This window comes from Wyeomyia smithii, chromosome 1 (assembly GCF_029784165.1).
Source record: "Wyeomyia smithii strain HCP4-BCI-WySm-NY-G18 chromosome 1, ASM2978416v1, whole genome shotgun sequence".
In the NCBI taxonomy this organism is placed as follows: domain Eukaryota; kingdom Metazoa; phylum Arthropoda; class Insecta; order Diptera; family Culicidae; genus Wyeomyia; species Wyeomyia smithii.
In genome coordinates, this window is record NC_073694.1 from 27,041,579 (window position 1) to 27,064,611 (window position 23,033).

Below are 23,033 nucleotides of genomic sequence, written 5' to 3' on the forward strand. Positions count from 1 at the left end.
TGAATCAAAAAGCTCTTGGTAGTAAACATTCTAAAGGCATTGGTTTTCGAGTTATTTCTAATTTAAGCTCGAAAAATTATAATTATTGAGGAAAATACACTTGAACAACGGTGAAATGACACGTATCCCGAAACCTCCAGCGCGCCCAAGCGCTTTGCAGACGACAGTGTAATCTCTGTTACAGAAGCCAAAGCTGCCGATTTGCAAGGACCATTGCAAGATACCTTGGACAATTTGTCTGCTTGGGCTTTACAGCTAGGTATCGAATTCTCTCCGGAGAAGACTGAGATAGTAGTTTTTTCTAGGAAGCATGAACCTGCTCAGCTTCAAACACAATTAATGGGTAAAACGATTTCTCAGGTTTTGGTACACAAATATCTTGGTGTCTGGTTCGACTCTAAAGGCACCTGGGGTTGTCACGTTGGGTATCTGATGAAAAAATGTCAACAAAGAGTGAATTTTCTTCGTACAATAACCGGACAATGGTGGGGAGCCCACCCAGGAGACCTTATAAGGCTTTACCAAACAACGATATTGTCTGTCATTGAGTACGGGTATTTCTGCTTCCGCTCCGCAGCAAACACACATTTGATCAAACTGGAGCGAATACAATATCGTTGTTTGCGTATCGCCTTGGGTTGCATGCAGTCGACCCATACGATGAGTTTGGAGGTCTTAGCTGGATTACTACCATTGAAAAACCGCTTCTGGAGCCTGTCTTCTCGCATTCTTATCAAATGTGAGGTCTTGAACCGTCCTGTGATTGAAAATTTTGAAAGGTTAATCGAACTTAATTCTCAAACCCGTTTTATGACATTGTATTTCAATCACATGTCCCATAATATTAACCCTTCTTCGAATATTCCAAATCGTGTCGACTTATCAAATACTTCTGATTCCACTGTGTTTTTCGATTACCACAATATATCTAACTAATGGTAGCAGTGGTCATAGGCTCCTACAGGAGGTGTTTTTCGATACATCCATGATAGAAGAAACTCGTGGAATCCCGGATCATTTATGCGTGCAGCAGATCACCAAAAATTTTTCCAATAAATATCGAAACATCAACTGCGACAATATGTTCTACACTGACGGATCACTTCTTGATGGGTCCACTGGCTTCGGTATCTTCAATAACAATTTAACCGTCTCCCATAAGCTCGATAATCCTGCTTCTGTTTACGTCGCAGAATTGGCTGCAATTCAGTACACCCTAGGGATTATCGAAAAAATGCCCACGGACCATTATTTCATCTTTACGGACAGTCTCAGTTCCATTGAGGCTCTCCGATCGATGAAAGATGTTAAGCACTCTCCGTATTTCCTGGGGAAAATACGGGAACATCTGAGTGCTTTATCCGAAAAATCGTATCAGATTACCTTAGCGTGGGTCCCTTCTTACTGCTCGATACCGGGCAATGAGAAAGCGGACTCTTTGGCTAAGGTGGGCGCAACAAACGGTGGAATTTATGAAAGACCAATTGCCTTTAATGAATTTTTCTCATTTGTACGTCAGAATACGATCAGCAGTTGGCAAAATGCTCGGACCAGAGGGGAACTGGGAAGGTGGTTACATTCCATAATCCCCAAGGTGTCGACGAACCCGTGGTTCAAGGGGTTGGATGTAGGTCGGGATTTCATTTGCGTGATGTCCCGGCTTATGTCCAATCACTATAGATTTGACGCGCATCTCCGTCGTGTTGGGCTCGGGGAAAGTGGTATCTGTGCCTGTGGTGAAGGTTATCACGACATAGAGCACGTTGTTTGGTCATGCCCTGTACACCGTGACGCCAGGTCTAAATTAATAGCTTCCCTGCAGGCCGAAAGTAGGCAGCCGGCTGTTCCTGTTCGTGATGTCTTGGCGAGCCGTGACCTATCCTACATGTCCCTTGTATACGTTTTCCTGAAATCCATCCACGCCCCAGTTTAGTCCTACCCCCTACCGCCTGCATCCAGCCTAACGACAAGAACACGTTAAGACCCCGGATCCGGAAACAGCAATCAGACCCGCACGATACTCTCAAGGCCCGAGGGAGACAACCCAATATGCCAGTCCGTAATATCTTGGCCCAGCAGCGGAACATGTGCTTACCTATGGCAATGAAAACCTTCATACAGTAAACCAGTGCTTTTAATGCAAAATATTATAGCTTTAAGTTACATTTAGTTTCAGCTCGTAGTCGGCAGCGAGGATAAAAAATTTGCTTTTAGTTATTGAGATACTTTAGAAAGTAAGCTACCAGATATAATTGGCGCCGTTAAACATTAAATTGTATTTGTGCCGTGTCAAATAAATTATAGATGAACAAAAAAAAAAGGAAAATACACGTTTCTCTTAATTTGTCCATGGTTCTCCAGCAAAAACCATACGTTCATTGGAATGCTTCATCAAAAATATACAATTCATTCTTTGACAACAAAACGATTGGGCGAACGGTTCTCAAGAAAAGAGTTAAATGTTCTAAGTGATATAAATATATATAAGGATCAAATATTTATTTTAGAGTTTTATTATCTCAGGAACATATTTTTTTATGACAAAGATACTTTACAGAACTAGTTTCACCTTATATTTTATATACATCATAAGTAAATGATTCGTCATCTTTCGAAAACAGCTTCGTTTGTATCTTATTTTCTGAAGTCGGAACAAAAGGGTTATACTTTTGTGTGGCAGCTATCATAGATTTTTTGAAAATATTGCTCCATTCTGTTACTCCTTGTTCATATTCTTCATATGATACCCAACTAAATGACATTTTTGATGAATTTTTATTACAATCATACAATTCTTTTGCGCTTGTAATGGAATGTTCATGTTCTTTAGCTAAACTTGCATTTCCTGCCATTCGTTTTAATATGCCACCAATTGCATCGCATGGGCCTTTACCATGAGAAGTCGCAAAAAATGCCACTCTGCATCGACGTTATATTTTGTTGCAAAGTTTTTTCTATTTTTATATTGTGAGCCAGCTCCATCAGACATTAATATCGCTTTTTTCAACTCTATTGTTGTTGAGCATGAGCATGAGCATGATTGACCGCCCGCGGTTGCTACTTCGTTATCGCCAGATCAGCTGTAGTTACACAGAGAACCAACAGATGATGTTTGGGACTAACATTCATCCTCAATGTGTAAAAACTGGTGACCTTAATCTTTTTATTAGGCAATACCGGCGCCGGCCGCATCCGGATGCAGGTCAATGAAGGAGTTTGTATAGGAATATGTTGACGTGATACTCGCTTAATCGGAAGCCGAGAGAACCTCTGCACTTCCACGAGAAATCACTGGGATGTTGGAGAAAAGGGCAGGGATTTCAGTAGGGTACGTTCTGGTAAACGATGCGCTGAGTTCAAGTACCGGGTTCATAATAACAAAATCGCGCGTACGAGTTTATTATATCTTCCACGGAAATCATAACGCGATCATTTCTTTTTGATGATGTAGCACCGCAAAATTGAAGCGCACACAAAGTCCGGTATCCTTATTATGACTTATATAAACTGATCCGAATATTCGTACATCATTAAAACTATAACGCGTTGAAAATCTATCTGTGAAAAATTCGAAGGTATCGATGCGAAGTTTCTAGATCAAATCGAATAGTGACGTTTCTCGTATGATGTTCGTCTGTTCTTATAAAACGAATTCCTGATTTGAGACGTTTTTAGAGCAGAAAGCCGAGCCACGCACAGGTGTGTGTGGTGTATATGATTATAATGAAAAATATTATACTACACGATGTGGACGATTTAAACCGACGTATAGGGTTGCGGCCACTCCAAATGTGTATGATTCAGTCGAAAGAAATTCGAGAGTTATTATATTTTCATTTCTGAAACCGTGCTACGCAAACGCAACACATATAACTTTTAAATATCATGCGAACGAGTTCGTAAATATTATGACTACCGTAAAACACCTACTGAGTATGAAAACTGGCAGAGTTACATGCGTTCAAAGCCTAAAAACTGAAAATAAAATGCAAATATGCATATTAAGCAAAGTTCGGTCAGGTATTTTTTCACACAAGGGATACGTACATCTTGGACTTTTTTTTAAAGTTGCGTATTAACGTCAAGTTTCTTTAAAAAAAAAATGAAAAAAAAATTCAACCCTTTTTTTTAAATTGAAATTTAATGTTTATTTCGAATTTTTTTTGGTCAAAAAAAAATTTTTTTGTACAGTGTATATTTTTTTATAGTGCATTTTCAATTCCCTACAACTCATTCTCAGAGAGTTTTTCTATACAACCAACGGTTTCTGGGCTACAATGCTTCGAATGAAACCTATGCCAAAAGGCATACGCCCTTTTAGAATGTAACTCATGGGTGTAAAAAATCGCTCCATCTGTGGAAATTGCTCAGTTTGCTAAGCCAAATACGTGTGCAAAGTTTCATTCAAATCAAAAATGGTCGATATTCGACCATCGGTGATTTGGCGCGATCTTGCTCAGAAGCGGTTTGTGGTGACGGTTTATTGGCCATTAGTTGTCGAAAGAAATAAAATACTTTTTTATAACTTTTTCCTTAAACCTTAGCGAAAAATGTTTCTTGAAGTTAAAAAAAGATCAAACACACCTAAAAAAAAAACACCGAATTCGGTGAAATTTTACCGGAATCTCAACAGCTAAACGTTTGGTGAAATCTTCGTTCACAGTTCATTCACTTGAACCGAGGATTTAAATACCCTTAGCTTTCCGCACAAGTGGTTCTTTAAACCTAATTTTATGTTTGGTGCGCCTCACCAGTTCGAAATTCCACAAATTCGTCGCCTCAACGCAAAACCAGACGTTAACTAGAGCTTGGTACGTACCACAGCAGTAATCGAGAACCCATAAATTATTATCGAATCACGAATTTTGTTTTTGTTCTTTCTCTCTTACATGCCCCAAAGTAAGCCGATGAAAGAGCCACGGGCAGCACCTCTCGCCTGTCGTCAACCATTCACACACACATACACACATAAAATGAATACCATTTGGTGGAACCGAAAAATTTTACCGCTTTCTGATTGACTGATCATGCGATTGAAGTCGCCATGTCATATGGATTAAAAAGCAGTGAACCGTGAGTCCTCTGGCGGCTCTGGCACTGTACAGTGCCGCTTGTTCTCGTCATGGAACTGTTCTACCAAATGGTTCCGGAGCCAAGCGGGCGGTAAAAAAAAGGCACCGCTCGACTATTTTCTTCTGCGGACTCTTGACGGTCGGCTTCCGGTGATGGATTCCGCCAACATCATCACGAAAAGTAAAACCGGGCGGCACGCGGCTCACGATTCACGCACCCACACACAGAGAGAGAGAGAGAGAGGCGAATTATAATCATCTCCCAAAGTTTTCTTTTTTTTTGGATTCTCATATATCGCGAGTCGGAAGCAAATCATTATCGTGATTAATTCTGACAACATCCGGTGGGCATATGCGGTACGCATCATACGCGGGATACGAATCTAGCATATCACTGCGTATGTATTCGCAAAATCCCTACGTGGATTGATGACTGTTGGCTTTTTCGCGAGGAAAAAAAAATGGTTGATAATTAAAAAAGCTTTCCTCTGTACAAAATCTGTAATTTTCCAAATCGAACTACATCGTGATTATCATACTAATTACAATTTTTCCTCCCCTACGAACGTATGTATAAAGAGATTTCACTCCCAACGACTCGCCAATCAATTATGCAAAAAGCAACCCGAAAATCCTGGACATCGAACAGTTCTAATTAGTCGGAGAAAAACCGGTGACTTCGGCAAAAAATCACGCAAAAACGACCAAAACAAAGCATTCGACTAGATGACAGTGGCTCTAGTATAACCCAAGAAAAATGAACGTATGTATTCGGAAGTCATACTGAAACTGTTGCTACTGCGGCTACTAGCTTCACAGCATCATCGTCTCTGCTCAGCTCAGCAAAGGTCATTATCGTAAACAAGTTTTTCCATTAATTCGGGCTTCGAGCGATTCCATTTATGTACAACACATGGATCGAGCCAATCTTCCTCGGTTGGGTTCCCTCCCAAACCAAACTCGGAGAAAGAGGTTATCTACATTTTTGGCAGCAATTTTGTTTGCAGAGACTGTATGCCGTTGCTGGTACAGATTCCGGATGGTAATCATAAACACATGACCAAGGCGAGTTTTGCACTTCAACTCCGGCATCGGCACACAGCGATCGGACTTCTAATGGCATTGATTAACATCTATTATTAACTGGTGCATTTAAAATTTTAAAAATAAAGTTGCATTTTGACTGATACAGTAAGGTCTTTTCTACGCGAATTGCTTTTTTCCGCTACTCAAAAACGGTACAAGATATCGACCTCATTTCAATCACATTTTCTGTTTCAGGCCGTTTCTTGTTTTCAACACAATTCACAATTTTTGGTGTAAATACTGGAAACTTGAAATATTGCATTTTGGTCTCTAGATTGACCACAATCATATTCAAACATTTTAGGGTGGTTTTTTGCGTGATATTTCCAATTCAAAAAAGTCGTTCTTCACGCGGTCCTATTTTACAAATTAGGAACGCATCCCCCGCGTAGAAAAAACCTTAGGGTTATTTGTTAATTCAAATTTGTTAGTCAAATATGTTTATTTTTGGTATTTGTAAAAGTTTCTGCGCCTCTAGAATGTGCAAAACACCGTTGCTTCACAATTCTGTACTCTATTTGGGATTATTTTCTTCTCTGATTTGTTCTGACATAAAAAAATGTAGCTTCAAAAGTGTTCAAACGCTGTTCTGAACTCAATTTGGATGAATTCCCTTACTTGATCTTTTCCCGTCATTTCAAAGCGTTTTCTGTTAGCCCGAGCTTCTCCACATTTTTTGACGTTAGATTAAATTAATCTGGCAGTTAGGGCACATATTGAAAATCTAGCAATGCCACCGTGAAAAAGTGGTCAGGGTTTGATCGCTTATATTTCAGTCATTTTTCATCAGATTCTTTAACATCTATTGATAAGAAATTCTTTACCGGTTGAATTGTTGTAACAAAAACGATGGTAAATAACATGGATTGTCTAATTCCAACTGAGATCTCACTTCACCAGCACAGAAGATACGAAAGTATACAAACGATTTGACTTCATAAACGATTTGTTCATGTTGCATTGCTCGCTGAACGGCATCCCCATTGGAAGTACAACACTCAGTAGTCACGTTTGAAAGCTAGCATGCAAAAACTTAGTCTTCAATGTCTATCCAATCACTGTAGCAAAAGGATAAATTTAGATTGACCAAGCGGCAAGCATAGCTCCGGCAAGTCACAACGCAGCAGGCGATAATTTCAAATATATGTATTGCATGGTTTGGCTGCAACGACGGTCATTCGATCGCAGCCTTCTTCAGCGGACGAACAAACAAACGCAACCGGAGAACGCCTTCCATAGCTATGCATAGCCCCAAATTTTAAATCCCTGGTGTGTGAAAAGTACCGTTTGGACACTGCTAAGAGTTAGTTGTTCGTGTATTGGTAGCGTGTGTTCATTTGTAATATGCGTTATTTGCTCTTACTTGCAGTGTGTGTTTGTGAAGGAAAACTATACAAAACTAGAATCATCTCGAGGCATAGACAAATCGCAATCTGGAATGACGTTAAATGAAGCAAAGTTGTAGGTGTCACTACCGTGAAACACCAGTAGTACTTTTTAGGGCCCCAAAATCATGTAATTGAAGTCGTTGCAATTTTTATGTCACTCACCAAAACATTGCTGAAAGCAGTGAAAACTACGCAATAAGGGTATAATTGGATTCTCGCTTTTGTTCTTAGGGTTCATTTTTCGTCCACGGTTAGTATAGCTTTTGAAAATTGTTTTACTTTGCTTGGAATTTCCTAGTCCTCCAAACTCCTCCTTCAGTTGAAGTTTCTCTCGAAATCCAGATACAAAAGGTATCAAGCAGAAATTTCACCTTCATTTTCATTCCAAAGACAGTAACATTCAATAGCTAGGGTCTGGTCGTTGCGAAGAGAAGAAAGGCAATGTCCCGTTCATCTCGAGCCGGGTTTTAATTTCCAGCAGGTTGCGTTGGGCGCGTTTGTGCTGGAGCACCCATTAGCTGCAAAAGCGCAGGAAATGTTAGGGAACTCTGCCAGAAATAACAAATTCGCCAGTGTCATTTCTGTGGAACACCAACTTTTTAGCGCCCTAAACATTGCTGATAGTGTTTAAATTATAGGGTTGTAGATCTAACCTTCGTCGTACTAAGAACATGCTGCTTCGTAAGTATCTGTTGCAGTAAACATTTTTTTGAATTTCGATCACAACTATTTGATTTAGTAAAAAACTAATTAATCTTTTCGATTTCTTAAAATAACTCTACTGCCTTTTCTTCTATTTACGTCGTAGCGGTTTTATTTTCGTCCTTATAAAATTATATTCGGTCGCTTAAACGTTGAAAATAGTTGTTTACTCGCAGCTTTGAAAATTTAACTGAAATTTGAATCATTATCCTACTGATTTTTATCGTTTTTCTAAGCTAATTTCGAAATTTAAAGCAAGCTTGGCTAAAGCCAATTTCGAAATTTAAAGCAAGCTTGGCTAAAGCTAATTTTGAAACTTTATATAGCGTATCGGCTCCATTATCGTCAGGCTTTACCTATTATCGTCAGGGGGTAAATGATGTCCAAGATCGTTAGTTTCTTGCATGATAGTTCTTCAAAATGCAGAGTACCTGAGTTCATTAACCCTCCGGACGATAACAGGTAAAACCTGACGATAATAGAGCCGATACCCTATGTGGCTTCTCTGATCCTTAAAAGCTGTTACATATCCGTTATTATGAGTTCAGCTTGCAATCATTTTGGTCTTGTAGTAGTCGATTTAACAATCATCTGTGCATCTATCTAAATGCAGAAAATTGTAGTTTGATTATTCGAATTATTGTACTGTGAAAAATTGCCAAGCCTTGTTGAAACATAGTTTTCTACCTCTGATTGGTCGCTTAATGCTTGCTTTCCCTTGCACGGCCGTCAAAATTATTTTGGTAAACCGGACATGCACTCTTTGGGCTATATAAGAGCCTGTCTCTGCCCATAACAATAGTTTACCTAGTAAATGGCGACTAACATGTTCCCCACTAAGTAGCAGCGAGTAGCAGTAGCGGCAGCGGGTATCAGGAGCGGTAGTGGTAGCGCCAGCTACAGTGGTAACAACGTCAGCGTTGGGTGCAGCGGAACTTCCTCTTATAAAAAACGGCCTTTGTCTTGTAGCAGCAGCACCAGCCCTTCCTCCAATGAAAAGCTGCCGTATTTTTGCAACACAAAAACGTTTTGAGATGCTGGTTGTCTGAAAAAGTCATTTTCAATTGACAATTATCAGGTTCTAGTGACGCTTTTACCCGTCGCCTTCTATTTAAAAAGCATTTGTATCATTTTCGAGCACTTTGTAAGTCATATGAAAACTACCGTCTGCCGGGGTGAGATTAAGCCACGGGGGTGAGATTAAGCCAAAACGGGAAATGTTTGTATGTTGAATTACTTGAGATTTCTAGAACCTAATACCGCAAATTCAATACTTTATGAAACATGACATATTTATTCACAACTTCAAATGGAATATAGATAATATCAGTGAACTGTTCCACTTGAATAATGTTTCAAAGTGCAAGGTGAAAAACATGCGTTAATAACGTTATCCAAAAATGTCCAGCCAAACCAATCCGATCAAGAAATCACATCAACTTACTACTCAGCTGGTACGTTAGGGTGTCATCTCCAATGTGTTGAGGAAGTATTATGCATTAAACCTGTGTTGGCTCAGAAAATAATGTTTTTCCAAACTGTACACTTTTCGAGCCCTTTTGGGGTAAGATTGTGCCAAGCTATAATGAACGGTACAGTGTGCGGAATTCACATTCACGACAAAATTATATCAGTATACACCAAAACACTTGCATTGTTTACATAGGGCATGTTGTCTAGCTATGGTATTATTTGAAATAATGACTAAAAGCTTGAGAACAGTAAGCTAACAACTGTTAGATGGAAATTTTCAATGACTGATATTACTTCTGGAATGTAACAAAATTTTGTACACCTATTTTATAAAAAATAATGACTTTTAAAGCGAGGAAGGAGGGTTGTGGGTACGTTTACGTTAAATTCAACTTTTTGTTTTTGGCACAATCTCACCCCATAGAAGGGGTGAGATTAGGCCAAAGTTCATTTAATGTTAGCAAAATTATAGTTTATTGTAAGTTAACCATATTTGCGGCAGTCGTTAACTAAACATTTAAGTGTGCATTGACGTGATTTGGATCAAACTCATTGCCTAAATGTGTGCATTACAAGCCAAGGAACAAAAACGTATCCTTTTTTGGCACAATCTCACCCCGGCAGACGGTACTCGAAAGCTCTTGCTTTGATTTTGACAGCTGAAAGGCTTGAAAAGTAGAGCAATGATTTTCAATTGAACTATCAGTATCACTCTCACATGACGATTCTCAATTGAAAATGACAATGAGCGTTGAAGGAGACAGAGTACTTTCTTCACGCATATATAGAGAAGAGGAAAAAAAGAAAATTGTGACGATATGAAACGGAGGACGCCAACACCAGTTTCACAACCCGAAGTGGCTACGGGGCGCTAGTGATCTACAGCAAAAAGTCTCCGAAATATTGATCGGAACTTGCGTGACATATTTATTGGATGCCATTGCCGTTCCAACTGCGTCTTGTGGTGTGAGAAAACTATCATCAAACGTCCAAACCAGCTCCGTTACTCTCTCCGTCAATTGAAACAGTCATCAGTTTCATTTGAAATGATACGATGAACAACAGACGGGACAAAATCCGTGATCGAATCTGTTTGACAGCGAAAATGTTCATCGTGATTCGATAACAGTAACCGGAGGGAATCAACTGAAAATGAAACTGTTCGAAATAAAATGACTACGCGAAATATTCCCATTGTTATACTTCGAAAATGTAGAGACCTGGATCTGATTGATCGCTTAATGATTTCTTTGGATGAAACGGTTGAAAGAATTATATACCTGGTAAATCGGGAATGTACTATTTAAACTATATAAAAACCTGCTTTTGCTTAAACCAGCCATTTCATTAGAGGATAACCACTAGGACGGTCATAACTAAGTAGCAGCGGGTACCAGCTGCGGTTCCTGTAAAAAGCTGCCTTTGTGCGGAAGCGGCTGCATCAGCGGTTGGTGCGTTGGTTAGTAGGGTAACGGGGATATTTTGGTCCACATGCATATTTTGGCCCACCCGGTAACATTTCACGCATTTTGTCTGATGAATTCAATGAACATTAGAAAACTATGCATGCAACATTGAATAACACACCTAAGAATCATACTACACTTTGATTTTCGGCGAAAAACTGGCTCTTGGTAGTGTTATTTTGGAATTAGTTCATACATATTCAAAGCCATGGCTGAGTCAACCCAAAGTCAAGAGGAAGTGGTAATATACAAGTCAACGTCCAGAAGCTATTGTTACAAATATGTATGCTCATGCAACAATTCGTTGTTGTAGTAACATCAATAAAATGTCATAGAAACAGTTTGTATACTCTAACATGTTGAAAAAAGTTGAAAAAGTGGTTAAACGCATGGCCGAAATATGTTTGCCTCTTTCTGAAGCAAACATATTTTGGCCATGCCAAGTTTTGACATCTCTTTGATTACCGTTCGGCCGTTGCACGTGAACAAAGAAGCAGCTTGTGACAATTTATAGGTAATTACTTCTTAATTTATCACATTTAACGTTATGAAATTAGATGAGAATGCCTGTCAAACCGCTATAAGCCAAATCATTTCATTTTTAGATGCCTAACATTTACAAAAATTCACAGCAGAAGGATGTTCTCCTCAAACCCACTATTTTTGCTCTAAAAATACCGATGATGATCTTAAATATAATTAGTCCGAACTATTTCCATACACGTCTGTAGATATAAAGGTGGGCCAAAGTAAAAATTTGTTGGACCAAAATACGTTTTTGGTACTTCGTAGAAATTTTGATATATCTATATATTTTGATATTTTTCAATATATTTCATTGTTGAACGGTGTATATTAAAATAGACACTTAGCTTTTAACAATCGTAAAATAGAGTATTTATGTTGAAAAATTGTGTTTGTTTTTAATGAACTCTGCGAACATTTCCCAAAGCTGGCCAAAATACCCCCGTTACCATACTTCCTCCACTGGAAAAACTCTGCACAAACGTTCTTGGGATGCTGGTAATTTAAGTCTGCCAGTCGTGCTCAGTTTTCAGTGTAAAAACAGCTTTACACTGTGTTGTCAGTGTGCACTGTCGGGGTAACATAGAGATATATCCGATATCAAACCTTAATCCGTGAACTGCTCGAAATCACTTGAATGACAGTTCGCCGTCGCCCATGTAGCAACTGTCATTTAAGCGATTTAGAACGATATTCATTCTTCACTAGCTGCCCCGGCAAACTTTGTCTCGCCCTTATTTTCCTTATCCAAATGATTTTAAACATTCTAAAATTTAATTTCAAAATGGTGTCTGTGGTCGATTTTTCGCTTCTGTACATCAACATTATTATGGAGATCTCTATATTTAAAGGTATTTGGTCACTTTCGGCTGTTTTGTAGCCCCCCCCCCTATCCTACCGAAGTAGGGAGGGGTGTCAAACCATCATCGAAATGTTTCTTATTCCCAAAAACCTCCCCATACCAACTATGTTTTCATCTGCTTGATTAGTTCCCGAGTTGAGCAGACATTTGTTTTTGACTTCTATGGGAGCCTTCCCTTCCAGAATAGGGAGGGGTATCGAACCATCATAAAAATATTCGAACCACCATGAAAGTATTTTTCACCCCCATAAACCTTCATTTGAAAGATTTAGTTACATTTGCTTGATTAGTTCTCGAGCTGTGCGAAAATTCTTGTTTCATTTATATAAAACCCCTCCCTTGCAGGAAAGGGTGGAGTGTCGACTCACAATGAAAGTATTTCTAGCCTCCAAAACCTTTGCATGCCAAATTTGGTTCCATTTGCATTATTGGTTCTCGAGCTGTGCAGAAATTTGTGTTTCATTTGTATGGGACCTCTCCCTTCCAGAAGAGGGAGGGATTTCGATCTATCCTAGTTACCTTTGTCGTTCCCTAAAACCAACCCCTACATAAAAATTTTCACGCCGATTGGTTCATAAGCCTTAAAGTCTATATGATCAGACCGACAGACAGACAGATCTGCCTTTTTATATCTTTAGATTAAAAAAAAAACGAATATATTTTTTAAAGCATTTATTACTCAGACTCTTTTAGTTTCACTTTTTTAATTGATATAGAAAAGTCAGAGATTCATATATAGCCAAACAACCCAATTGTCCTGCTAAGGACAACAAACAGATGATTGAAGATTTAATGTTTTCTCGCTCGCAGTTCTACACATGCTTGTCATTCTCCTCAGTATGTGAAAGGGGGGCGAGAAAAATCACCGCGCACTTCCCTTCCAGGTTGTGCCTGCGTGTAGCAAATGCTCTCACCACACTGCTTCTTTCTCCACTCCAAAGTGTCTCAACCAGCTTACAGAGGGACAAACATACTTACAGCTCACCCCACATCTGATAGAAACGAGAGGATCGATTCACCACTCTACAGAGAAAACGCAGAAGTACACAACAGTGTCCACTGGCGAGTAGTCCGGAAAGTGAAAAAAAACCTACCGGGCAAAAGTGTAGTCCTCGTGTGGCTACACTGCGAAAACGAATTCCACCAGAGTAAATTCGACCGGCACGAGCAACGCAGTCCATTTTTTTCTCCCAATCTCTTTTCCTCTTCTGCCATGCTCAAGAAACCAACTGTGAGACGCACCGCAGATAGCTCTGCAGTGTAATTATCTTGCGTGATGTCCACACGTGTGAGAAAGTACACCACAGTTCATTGTCTCGCAAGAGAGAGATCAGATTTCACCGCAGTGCTTTCAGAAAGCTCAGCAGATAAAAATCGTTTGTCGCATGTCAAAATTTTATAACATCAGAATTTCAAAAAAATTCCTACGTTACGATTTAGGAGTCCAGATTTCTTTACGATGTTGAGACTTTTGTCCCTGGGGTTGAAAGATTTTGTTATAACAAGATTTTAGGATTTTGGGTCTAGAGGATTTTAGGATTTCGTAGTTTTAGATTAGCATTTAGTATATTAGGATATTCGTGTTTAGGAATTTTGAAGATTTAGAACTTTATTGTGTTGGATCTTCAGAAAGTAATTTTCATGGTTATAAAAATAGGATTATATTATTTAAGTATTTTGGGTTGAAATTCTAAATCTAAATCTTATTTTTTGGGCACTCTCTAGGACTGAAGGATTTTTGTAGTTTAGTAAGTTTGGATTTCATGAATTCAGGGTTTCGTGATTTCAGGATCATAACATTAGGATAGGATAGTATATTAATATTTTAGGAACTATATTTTAGGAACTAATACAAATCTTATTTAAAAATTTAAGATTTTTAAAAGTTTAGGTTGAAGAACTCAAGTATCAAATATTTCTCGATTTGGAAGTCTGAAATTTGAGGGTTTTCCGATTTCTAGAATTCAGATTTTTCAGATTCCAGAATTTTGAAGTTTTACGATTTTGACGATTCTCTAAGTTAGGATTTCAGAGGTTTAGAACTTTTACCATTTTAAGGCTGTATCGGATTTTAAAATTCAATTTTTAAATATTTTTGATTGAAAATTTTCTTTTTATAGAATTGAAGCATTTTGGGGTGCAGGAATTTTGGTGTGATTTTGATTTTTGCGATACAAGAATTCTAGGATTTTAGAAATCAGACATAAAACAAAAAAAAGGTAACGGCCTTTTCAATTATTTTTTGTTTTTGCATTTGTGGTGTTCGTCATCTGTACGAAGGAGAAAAAAGGAGAAAAATGCCGTTCCACACGATCAAGTGAATCATAAGATTCCTCCTGCAGAAATGATAACTTCTCCATCATCTATAATTCAAGAAGAAACAAATAATTCCACTCAGATGAAGAAAAATGTCCTAAGACATCTTCGTGTAAATAGCGCACCATAAATTATATTATACCTTCAGTTGCGTTTTTTGTGTTCCATATCTATCGGCAGTAAAATTTCTCTCTCACATTTCAGATCTCCCCGAACTTCCGAGATAAAAATCGCTCAACAGTCCGCAGTATCCAGAAAGCCAAACGCCGCTGCACAGTGACAACTGATTAGCTTGCTGATTGTGTTCGCGATCCGCGCGAGGTTTTCGTGTCGGTGGACAGCCATAAAACACGTAACACCTGTCATCCAGCCAACCGTCGTCGTATAGATAAAAGCCGAATTCGGCTCTCTAGCTCTCGTGAACAGAATCAACAATTTGCCTCGAAACGCGCGTTCGATTCGGAAAGTCGCCGTCGCGAGTGTTGTTGTGTGCTTCTGTGTATCTATTCTCCGGAGCCGGCCGGTTTACCGGTTGATGCTTTCCACCCGGTGTGCGTGTTAGAACAAAAAGATGGATGACGGATTATCCACCGCCGGGTTTGCGGCTGTTAGTTATTGTACGACGGCGCCGTTAATTTAACGCGCGATTTCGATTGTGGTTCCGCGAGCGTCGTGTCTCGTGGTGAGTGAAAATTAAAACCAAACGTGGTGCATTCCAGAAAGTGTGTACCGTCGTCGCCTTGACCTCGCTGCTTTTCGGTGAACCGCCGGCGGTTGTGGTCCCTACGGAAGTGGAACTAGGACAGGTGGTTCAAAATTTTGAAGTTCAAAAAAACTCGTTACAAAATGGCAGAGAATGCCGCCAAAGGTGCTGTTATCGGTGGAGGTGCAGGAGCCGGAAACGACGGTGATGACCCACCGCGGAGAAATATGAACGGGAATCGGTCGGCTCGGTTTGCGTCCGAGGGAAACGCCATCGGCAAGAAAGGTCTGTCCGTGCACAAGAAGAGCCTGGATTCGTCGGGTGATGATGAGGCTAAACTGCTCCTGCAACAACAGCAACAGCAACAGCAGCATCACCATCATCATCCTCAACAGGTCCATCATAAAGTGCCGCAGGTAGTGAAAGGGTTGGGTGTAACGGATATAGGGGTTGATAGTGGGGCGGTCGTTGCCCTGCCGGAGGGTGAGAACGGTGATTTGAAGGGTCAGGATGGATCTGTCGGAGTTTCCGTTATAGATATGGCGGACACTGGAATGCAGGCGCACAAACCGAGCAAGAGCAAAAATAAAAATGTGTTCAGTTGTAAGTAATATGATTATTGATCTATGAAACAAACTTTAAATTTGTTTTTTTTTGTTCATTTTCTAGCTGCATATTCCCGCTTGCTAGCGACGTTCGAGGTTTCTAAGAAATCTGAACGTCCGTTCGTTTTGTTTATCCTGCTGATCCTGCTGCTGCTGTTGACGGTCATCCTGTTAGCCGTTTTTTGGCCCAGATTGCCCGGTTATCTCACCAAGGAAGTTTGTTTGGAGGCAGAATGTTTGGAGGCCAGCAAACAGGTAAGCTATATTGACACTCTCGCACGAGGTCAGCCGTGCTTCCTCCCTCGCTATTGTTCGGTGTACGGAAACGGGAGACAAGTTGCAAATTCAAGGTTCCACAAAGTTCCAACACTCTACATATGAATATTTCAAATCGGAAACAACTGTATTTCCATTTCGAGCTTTTCAGCAGACAGAGCAAGGTTTAGCTGTGCCAACAGTTGGGGGGGAGGGAGAATGCGACAGTGCTTTTTTGATATTGGATTTTCGCAAGGAAATGAATAAAACATTAAAATTCTCACCTCGATCTTGCTCCTTGGTTGCTGCTGCCGTGTCTTCGGAAGACTGCAAGATTGTTCTCTACTGATAAGGGCACTCTCGGTTCGATAAAGCCATAATGGGAAAGATTTGTCGTAGGTACGTGTCTGCCGGACAGACGCAAAAAAATTGTACTAGCTTTTATTTATGCTTTCTATGGGGGGATTGCATCCCTTAGGTATGAGAGTGTGTGTATTTTGGCTGGTCACTCCAGCTGCTCCCTCAGTTGTTGGCCGACACTCGACTTTCGATCAGTTGCAAATGAGCGCAAAACTAGGTAAAGGGTAATTGTTTGATTATTCATGAAAACACAATACTCACAGACGCCCCCACTATTGGACTGTCGCATTTCTCGAGATTGAATATAATAATAAAGGATGGGACTTGTGGACCCCATTTTGGGTTATGGGAATCGGGAAAACTCGGTCACATGCCTGCACTTGATATGGCGACCGGGCGGGTGGAATTGAAGTTGTTTTTTTTCTCGCTCACCATGTTGCACAAAATTTAACCTGGTTTTTTAGAGCAGGTGTGAAAAATGTGTCGAAAAGGTCAACTGCAGGAAGTTGAAAATTACAACTGGTGCTCTTTGATATATTTAAAACTGATGTCCTGAAATAAAAGTTACAGATTAAAGTTTCTGACTGAATATATTCTAAATGACAACAAAAATTAACAACGAACTAAGCTGACAATCATTCGAAAACCTTATGACAAAATGCCCAAATATGATGTACCTCTAAAGGCCAGAAAAGGCCGAAATAGAAAATGGTCCAAAATTTAGCTCAGCATTGACAAAAAACCCTTCTAAAGGCCAGAAAATGCCGAAATAGAAAATGATTCCAAATCAAACTCTCAATCGTCGAAAGGCCCTCATAAAGGCCCTAAAAGGCCAAAATAGAAAATGTTTCCAAATTTTGCTCGGAATGGCCAGAAAGCCCTTCTAAAGGCCAAAATAGAAAATTAGCTCAGGATGGCCGTGAAGCCAATCTAAAGGCCAGAAAAAACCAATCTAGAAAATGATCCTAAATTAAGCTCAGGATGGCCGAAAAGACCTTCTAAAGGCCAGAAAAAGCCAATCTAGAAAATGATACCAAATTGGCTCAGAATCGTCGAAAAGCCATTCTAAATGCCAGAAAAGGCCAATATAGAATATGATCCCAAATTAGCTCAGAATGGTCGAAAAGCCTTTCTAGAGGCTAGAAAAAGCCAAAATAGAACATGACCCCAAATTTAGCTCACAATCGTCGAAAAGCCCTTCTAAAAGCCAGAAAAAGCCAATATAGAAAATGATACCAAATTAAGATCGTCGAAAAACCCCTCTAAAGGCCAGTAAAGGCCAAAATAGAAAATAATACCAAATCAAGCTCCGAATCGTCGAAAAGCCCTTCAAAAGGCCATAACAGGCCAAAATAGAACATGATGCTAAATTAGCTCAGAATTGCAGAAAAACCCTTCTAAAGGCCGAAATAGAAAATGATTCCAAATTATGCTCAGAATGGCCGAAAAACTCTTCTAAAGGCCAGAAAAGGCCGAAATAGAAAATAATTCCAAATCAAGCCCAGAATGGCTGAAACCCCCTTCTAAAGGTCAGAAAAGTAGAAAATGATCCCATTAAACTCAGAATTACTAAAAAACCTTTCTGAAAGCCAGAAAGGCCGAAAAAATAAATGATCCCAAATTAAGCTCAAAATTGTCGAAAACCCCTATAAGGCCAGTAAAGGCCAAAATAGAAAATGATACCAAATTATGCTCAGAATCGTCAAAAAGCTCTCCAAAGGCCAGAAAAGGCCAAAATAGAAAATGATCCCTAATTAAGCTCAGAATGGCCGAAAAGCCCATCTAAAAGCCAGAAAAATCAAAATAGAAAATGATCCCGAATTATGCTCAGAATGGCTGAAAGCCTTTCTAAAGGCTAGGAAAGGCCAATCTAGAAAATGGTCCCAAATTAGCTCAGAATCGCCGAAAACCTCTTCTAAAGGTCAGAAAAAGTCAATCTAGAAAATGATTCAATATTAGCTCAAAATCGTCGAAAAGCCCTTTTAAAGCCAGAAAAGGCCAAAATAGAACATGATTTCAAATTAAGCTCAGAATGGCCGGAAAGCCCTTCTAAAGGCCAAAATAGAAAATGATTCCAAATTATGCTCAGAGTGGCCGAAAAGCTCTTCTAAAGACCAAAAAGGCCAAAATAGAAAATGATTCCAAATTAAGCTCACAATCGTCGAATAGCTCTCCTGAAGGCCAGGAAACGCCAAAATAGAAAATGATTCCAAATTATGCTCAGAATGGCCGAAAAGCCCTTCTAAAGGCCAGAAAAAGCCAATCTAGGATATGATTCCAAATTATGCTCAGAATGGCCGAAAAGCCCTTTTGAAGGCCAGAAAAAGCTGAAATGGAAAATGATCCCAGATTGGTCTCAGACTGGCTGAAAAGCCTTTCTAAAGGCTAGAAGTAGTCAAAACAGAAAATGATTCCAAATTATGCTCAGAATGGCCGAAAAGCCTTCAAAAAGGCCAGAAAAGGCCAAAATAGAAAGTGATTCCAAATTAAGCTCAGAATGACCGAAAAGTCCTTCAAAAAGGCCAGAAAAAAACATAATAAAACATGATTCCAAATTGGCTCAGAATCGTCGAAAAGCCCTTCTAAAGCCCAGAAAAGGCCAATATAGAAAATAATCCCAAATTAAGCTCAGAATCGTCGAAAAACTCCGCTAAAGGCCAGTAAAGCTAAAATAGAAAATCATACCAAATCAAGCTCAGGATCGTCGAAAAGCCCTTCTGAAGGCTAGTAAAAGGCAAAATAGAACATGAACCCAAAGTTAGCTCACAATCGTCGAAAAGCCCTTCAAAATGCCATAAAAGGCCAAAATAGAAAATGACCCCAAATTCAGCTCAGAATGGCCGAACGGCCCTTCTAAAGGCCATAAATAGCCAAAATGGAAATAGAATCCAACTTTGCTCAGGATGGCCGGAAAGCCCTTCTAAAGGCCAGAAAAAGCCGAAATGGAAAATGATCCCAAATTGGGCTCAGAATAGCGGAGAAACCCTTCTAAAGGCCAGAATAAGCTGAAATGGAAAATGATCCCAAATTGGTCTCAGACTGGCCGAAAAGCCTTTCTAAAGGCCAGAAATAGTCAAAATAGAAAATGATTCCAAATTAAGCTCAGAATGGCCGAAAAGGCCTTCCAGAAGACCAGAAAAAGCCAATAAAGAAAATGATCCCAAATTAGCTCAGAATCGTCGAAAAGCCCTTCTAAAGGCCAGAAAAGGCCAAGATTGAAAATGATCCCAAATTAAGCTCAAAGTGGCCTAAAAGCGCTTCTAAAGGCCAGAAAAAGCCAAAATAGAAAATGATTCCAAATTTTGCTCAGAATGGCCGAAAAGCCCTTCAGAATGGCAGAAAAAGCTGAAATGGAAAATGATCCCAAATTGGTCTCAGACTGGCCGAAAAGCCTTTCTAAAGGCCAGAAATAGTCAAAATAGAAAATGATTCCAAATTATGCTCAGAATGGCCGAAAAGGCCTTCTAAAGGCCAGAAAAAGCCAATAAAGAACATGATCTCAAATTAACTCAGAATCGTCGAAAAGCCCTTCTAAAGGCAACAAAAGGCCAAAATAAAAATAATCCCAAATTAAGCTCAGAATGGCCGAAAATTCCTTCAAAAGGCCAGAAAAGGCCAAAATAGAAAGTAATTCCAAATCAAGCTCAGAATGGCTGAAAAGTCCTTCAAAAAGGTCAGAAAAGGCCATTATAAAACATGATTCCAAATTAAGCTCAGAATGACCGAAAAGCCCTTCTAGAGGCCAGGAATGGTGAAAATAGAAAATGATCCCAAATCTGCTCAGAGTCGCCGAAAAGGCCTTCTAAAGGCCGAAATACATAACAAGATTCCAAAATAAACTCAGAATGGTCGAAAACCCCTTCTAAAAGCAAGAAAAAGCCAAAATAGAAAATGATTCCAAATTATGCACAGAATGGCCGAAAAGCCCTTCTAAAGGCCGGAAAAAGCCAATCTTGAAAATGATAGAGAATGATTTTAAATTAGGCTCAGAATGGCCGGAAAACCTTTCTGAAATAGGAAACGATCCCGAATTAAGCTCAAAATCTTTTTCAACAGAATCAAACAGAATATTCAGGCACTAGAGGGTTGAAATATTCTTTCCCACTAAAAGGCTTTTTACATGATATACCAAAACGATTGGATTGTAAATGATAAAATCAATAGCTGAAATTTGTTTTGAGGAAAGAACAAGTTGATGGAAATAAAGTTTAATGAACACTCCGCTACACTCCCGGTATTTAGCAGAGCTTGAAGAGTTGTTAAGCGGAAATTTATTATTTTTTCAATTTCCCCATATGTGTCAATTGCCTCCGTCAAGTTGCTCCGCATTTAGTCAGTGAACGTGCAAAGTTGATGGAAAATCTAGCAATCTTCTAGATTTCCGGTGTTTTCAACTCTCTTCCAATAGGAAACTGTTAGTGAAAACAAAAAAATTTCGTCTTCAGATCGAAGATCCGTCTGGGAACGGCTTTCTTTGAGCACCGCACTTGTCAGTAGGGATTCCGTGTGACAACAGGGCCATGCTTAGAAAAAAAAAATGTTTAAGCTGTTGAACTTTCTTAGCTAACGACAAGTTATTTCACTAGGTTAGTGATTTACTTTCCACAGAAATAGACAGCACAGATTAGTGAGGAACGTGCGGCTTAGACTGTTTCGTTCTTCCGTATTGTCTTCGAAACACCCACCAGCAGACATCCGATCCGAGAGCCAACGACGAATCAGTGCTCTCAATTTATAATGATAATTATGGGCCAAACTATTTTTAAACGTGTCGAAGAAAGTCGGAACCCAAAAGTCTGTCATTCCGGTTGACCCGGTCTGGGGCAAAGGCGCAACAGAAGCAGCATCGATTATCACTCGCATACACACACGAGAGAGATGTCGTCCCACCTGGGGGCAGCTTCCTGCTGGATTGGATGTAGTAGAATGCTGTCAAAAATAGCCCTGGGTTAGGTCTCGTAGTGCAGATCCAACGTGTGACCTTCTTTCCGAATGTCATAACGTCGACCATTTCGCGTGCCAATAATGGAACCATTATTGGTTCGAATGAGAAAAGGTGTGATAAACCGACACCCGATAAGTTTCTGCCATATGTTTAATGTAGTGCAATGCTCTTTGGGTTGAGTGCATTAAAATTAAACACCCAACAATTGCTGTCTTCTCTGATCTCCGAAACAAAACAAAGCTCATCGTGATTTGACTGTGGAGCACGTCTCCCTAAAGGACTAGGCGTGCCAAAGCGAATCACGGCCGCTAGAAAACTAGTTAAATATTTAGAAAACTCTTCTCTTCTAGTTTGTACCGCGCACGAAGTGTCATCGAGCGAAACTCGCCGAGATTCCGTGATGCAACAATACTGCTTCCCTGGCAGGTACGTACCTGTCGTTGTTTCCGGTGAATCTGAGGGCGACGACACCGCCTTTCCTCTCTTCCCGGTCGTGACGACATCCCGCGGGACGGCTTGACGAGGTCGTGAATATTTTATTTCGTTTGTTGTTGAAACGTATAACCATTGTGCACGGCACGTGTAGATCACACATGAAGGGGGCGGTGAGAGGAACCGGAGTGACTTCAAGCCACTTAAAATTAAAGAACAATACGAGGCCGGCCGCCTCGTTAGGTGACACATAACGATTTACTCCGAAGCGGAGAAGACTCCTGGCTAGTGTCACTTCAAAACTTTGTTGAACTGCTTGAAGAAATGCGAACGAAAAGAAAAGAGACGCACATGTAGAGTAACATCTTCTGTGAAGTGGAAAAGACGTCGTCCTGTACGGTTTGTTGATTCAACTTACAAGTTAAGGAGAGTTTCAGCGTATTTTGATGAACTAGATAGTTTTATGTCTGGTTATCCTAGTAATTTTCGAAATGTCTGACAAGTGTGTGGATTTTTTTTCCTCACAAGAAAGAGAATTAGTTTGCCAAAAATCCGACTACTCCTCAAGATTTCTACATATTTTTCTGAACTTTTCTGATCCACATTACCTTATGGACTGAAACATCTCATCATCTATGCTATTAAACCACGAAGTGCGACCAAGTCAAAAATGTTTGTCAGCCAATTTGTACCAACTCAAACCGGCTTCTCGAAGTCACGTCTGGGTTGTGGTTCTGGCGATAAAAATCCTGACGCGTGTAATAATCCGTCCCGAAAATCGGTCACCCTCCTGTGCAACCTAGAGCTGCAGCATGCAGTTAAAATTCCATCTGCATCGGTCGT

The 23,033-nt window shown here is 39.9% G+C and overlaps 1 protein-coding gene across 5 annotated transcripts in view; it reads left to right on the forward strand.

Moving 5' to 3' along the window:
• LOC129720691 (protein gone early) overlaps positions 1–23,033 on the forward strand; it is a 177,741-nt gene that overhangs the window by 53,841 nt on the left and 100,867 nt on the right. For all 5 annotated transcript variants that reach the window (XM_055672296.1, XM_055672265.1, XM_055672305.1 and 2 more), the window contains 2 exons: positions 15,095–16,196; positions 16,263–16,453. In XM_055672296.1, coding sequence (XP_055528271.1) covers positions 15,737–16,196; positions 16,263–16,453 — 651 coding nt within the window. In that variant the 5' untranslated portion in view covers positions 15,095–15,736. The remainder of the gene's footprint in view (positions 1–15,094; positions 16,197–16,262; positions 16,454–23,033) is intronic.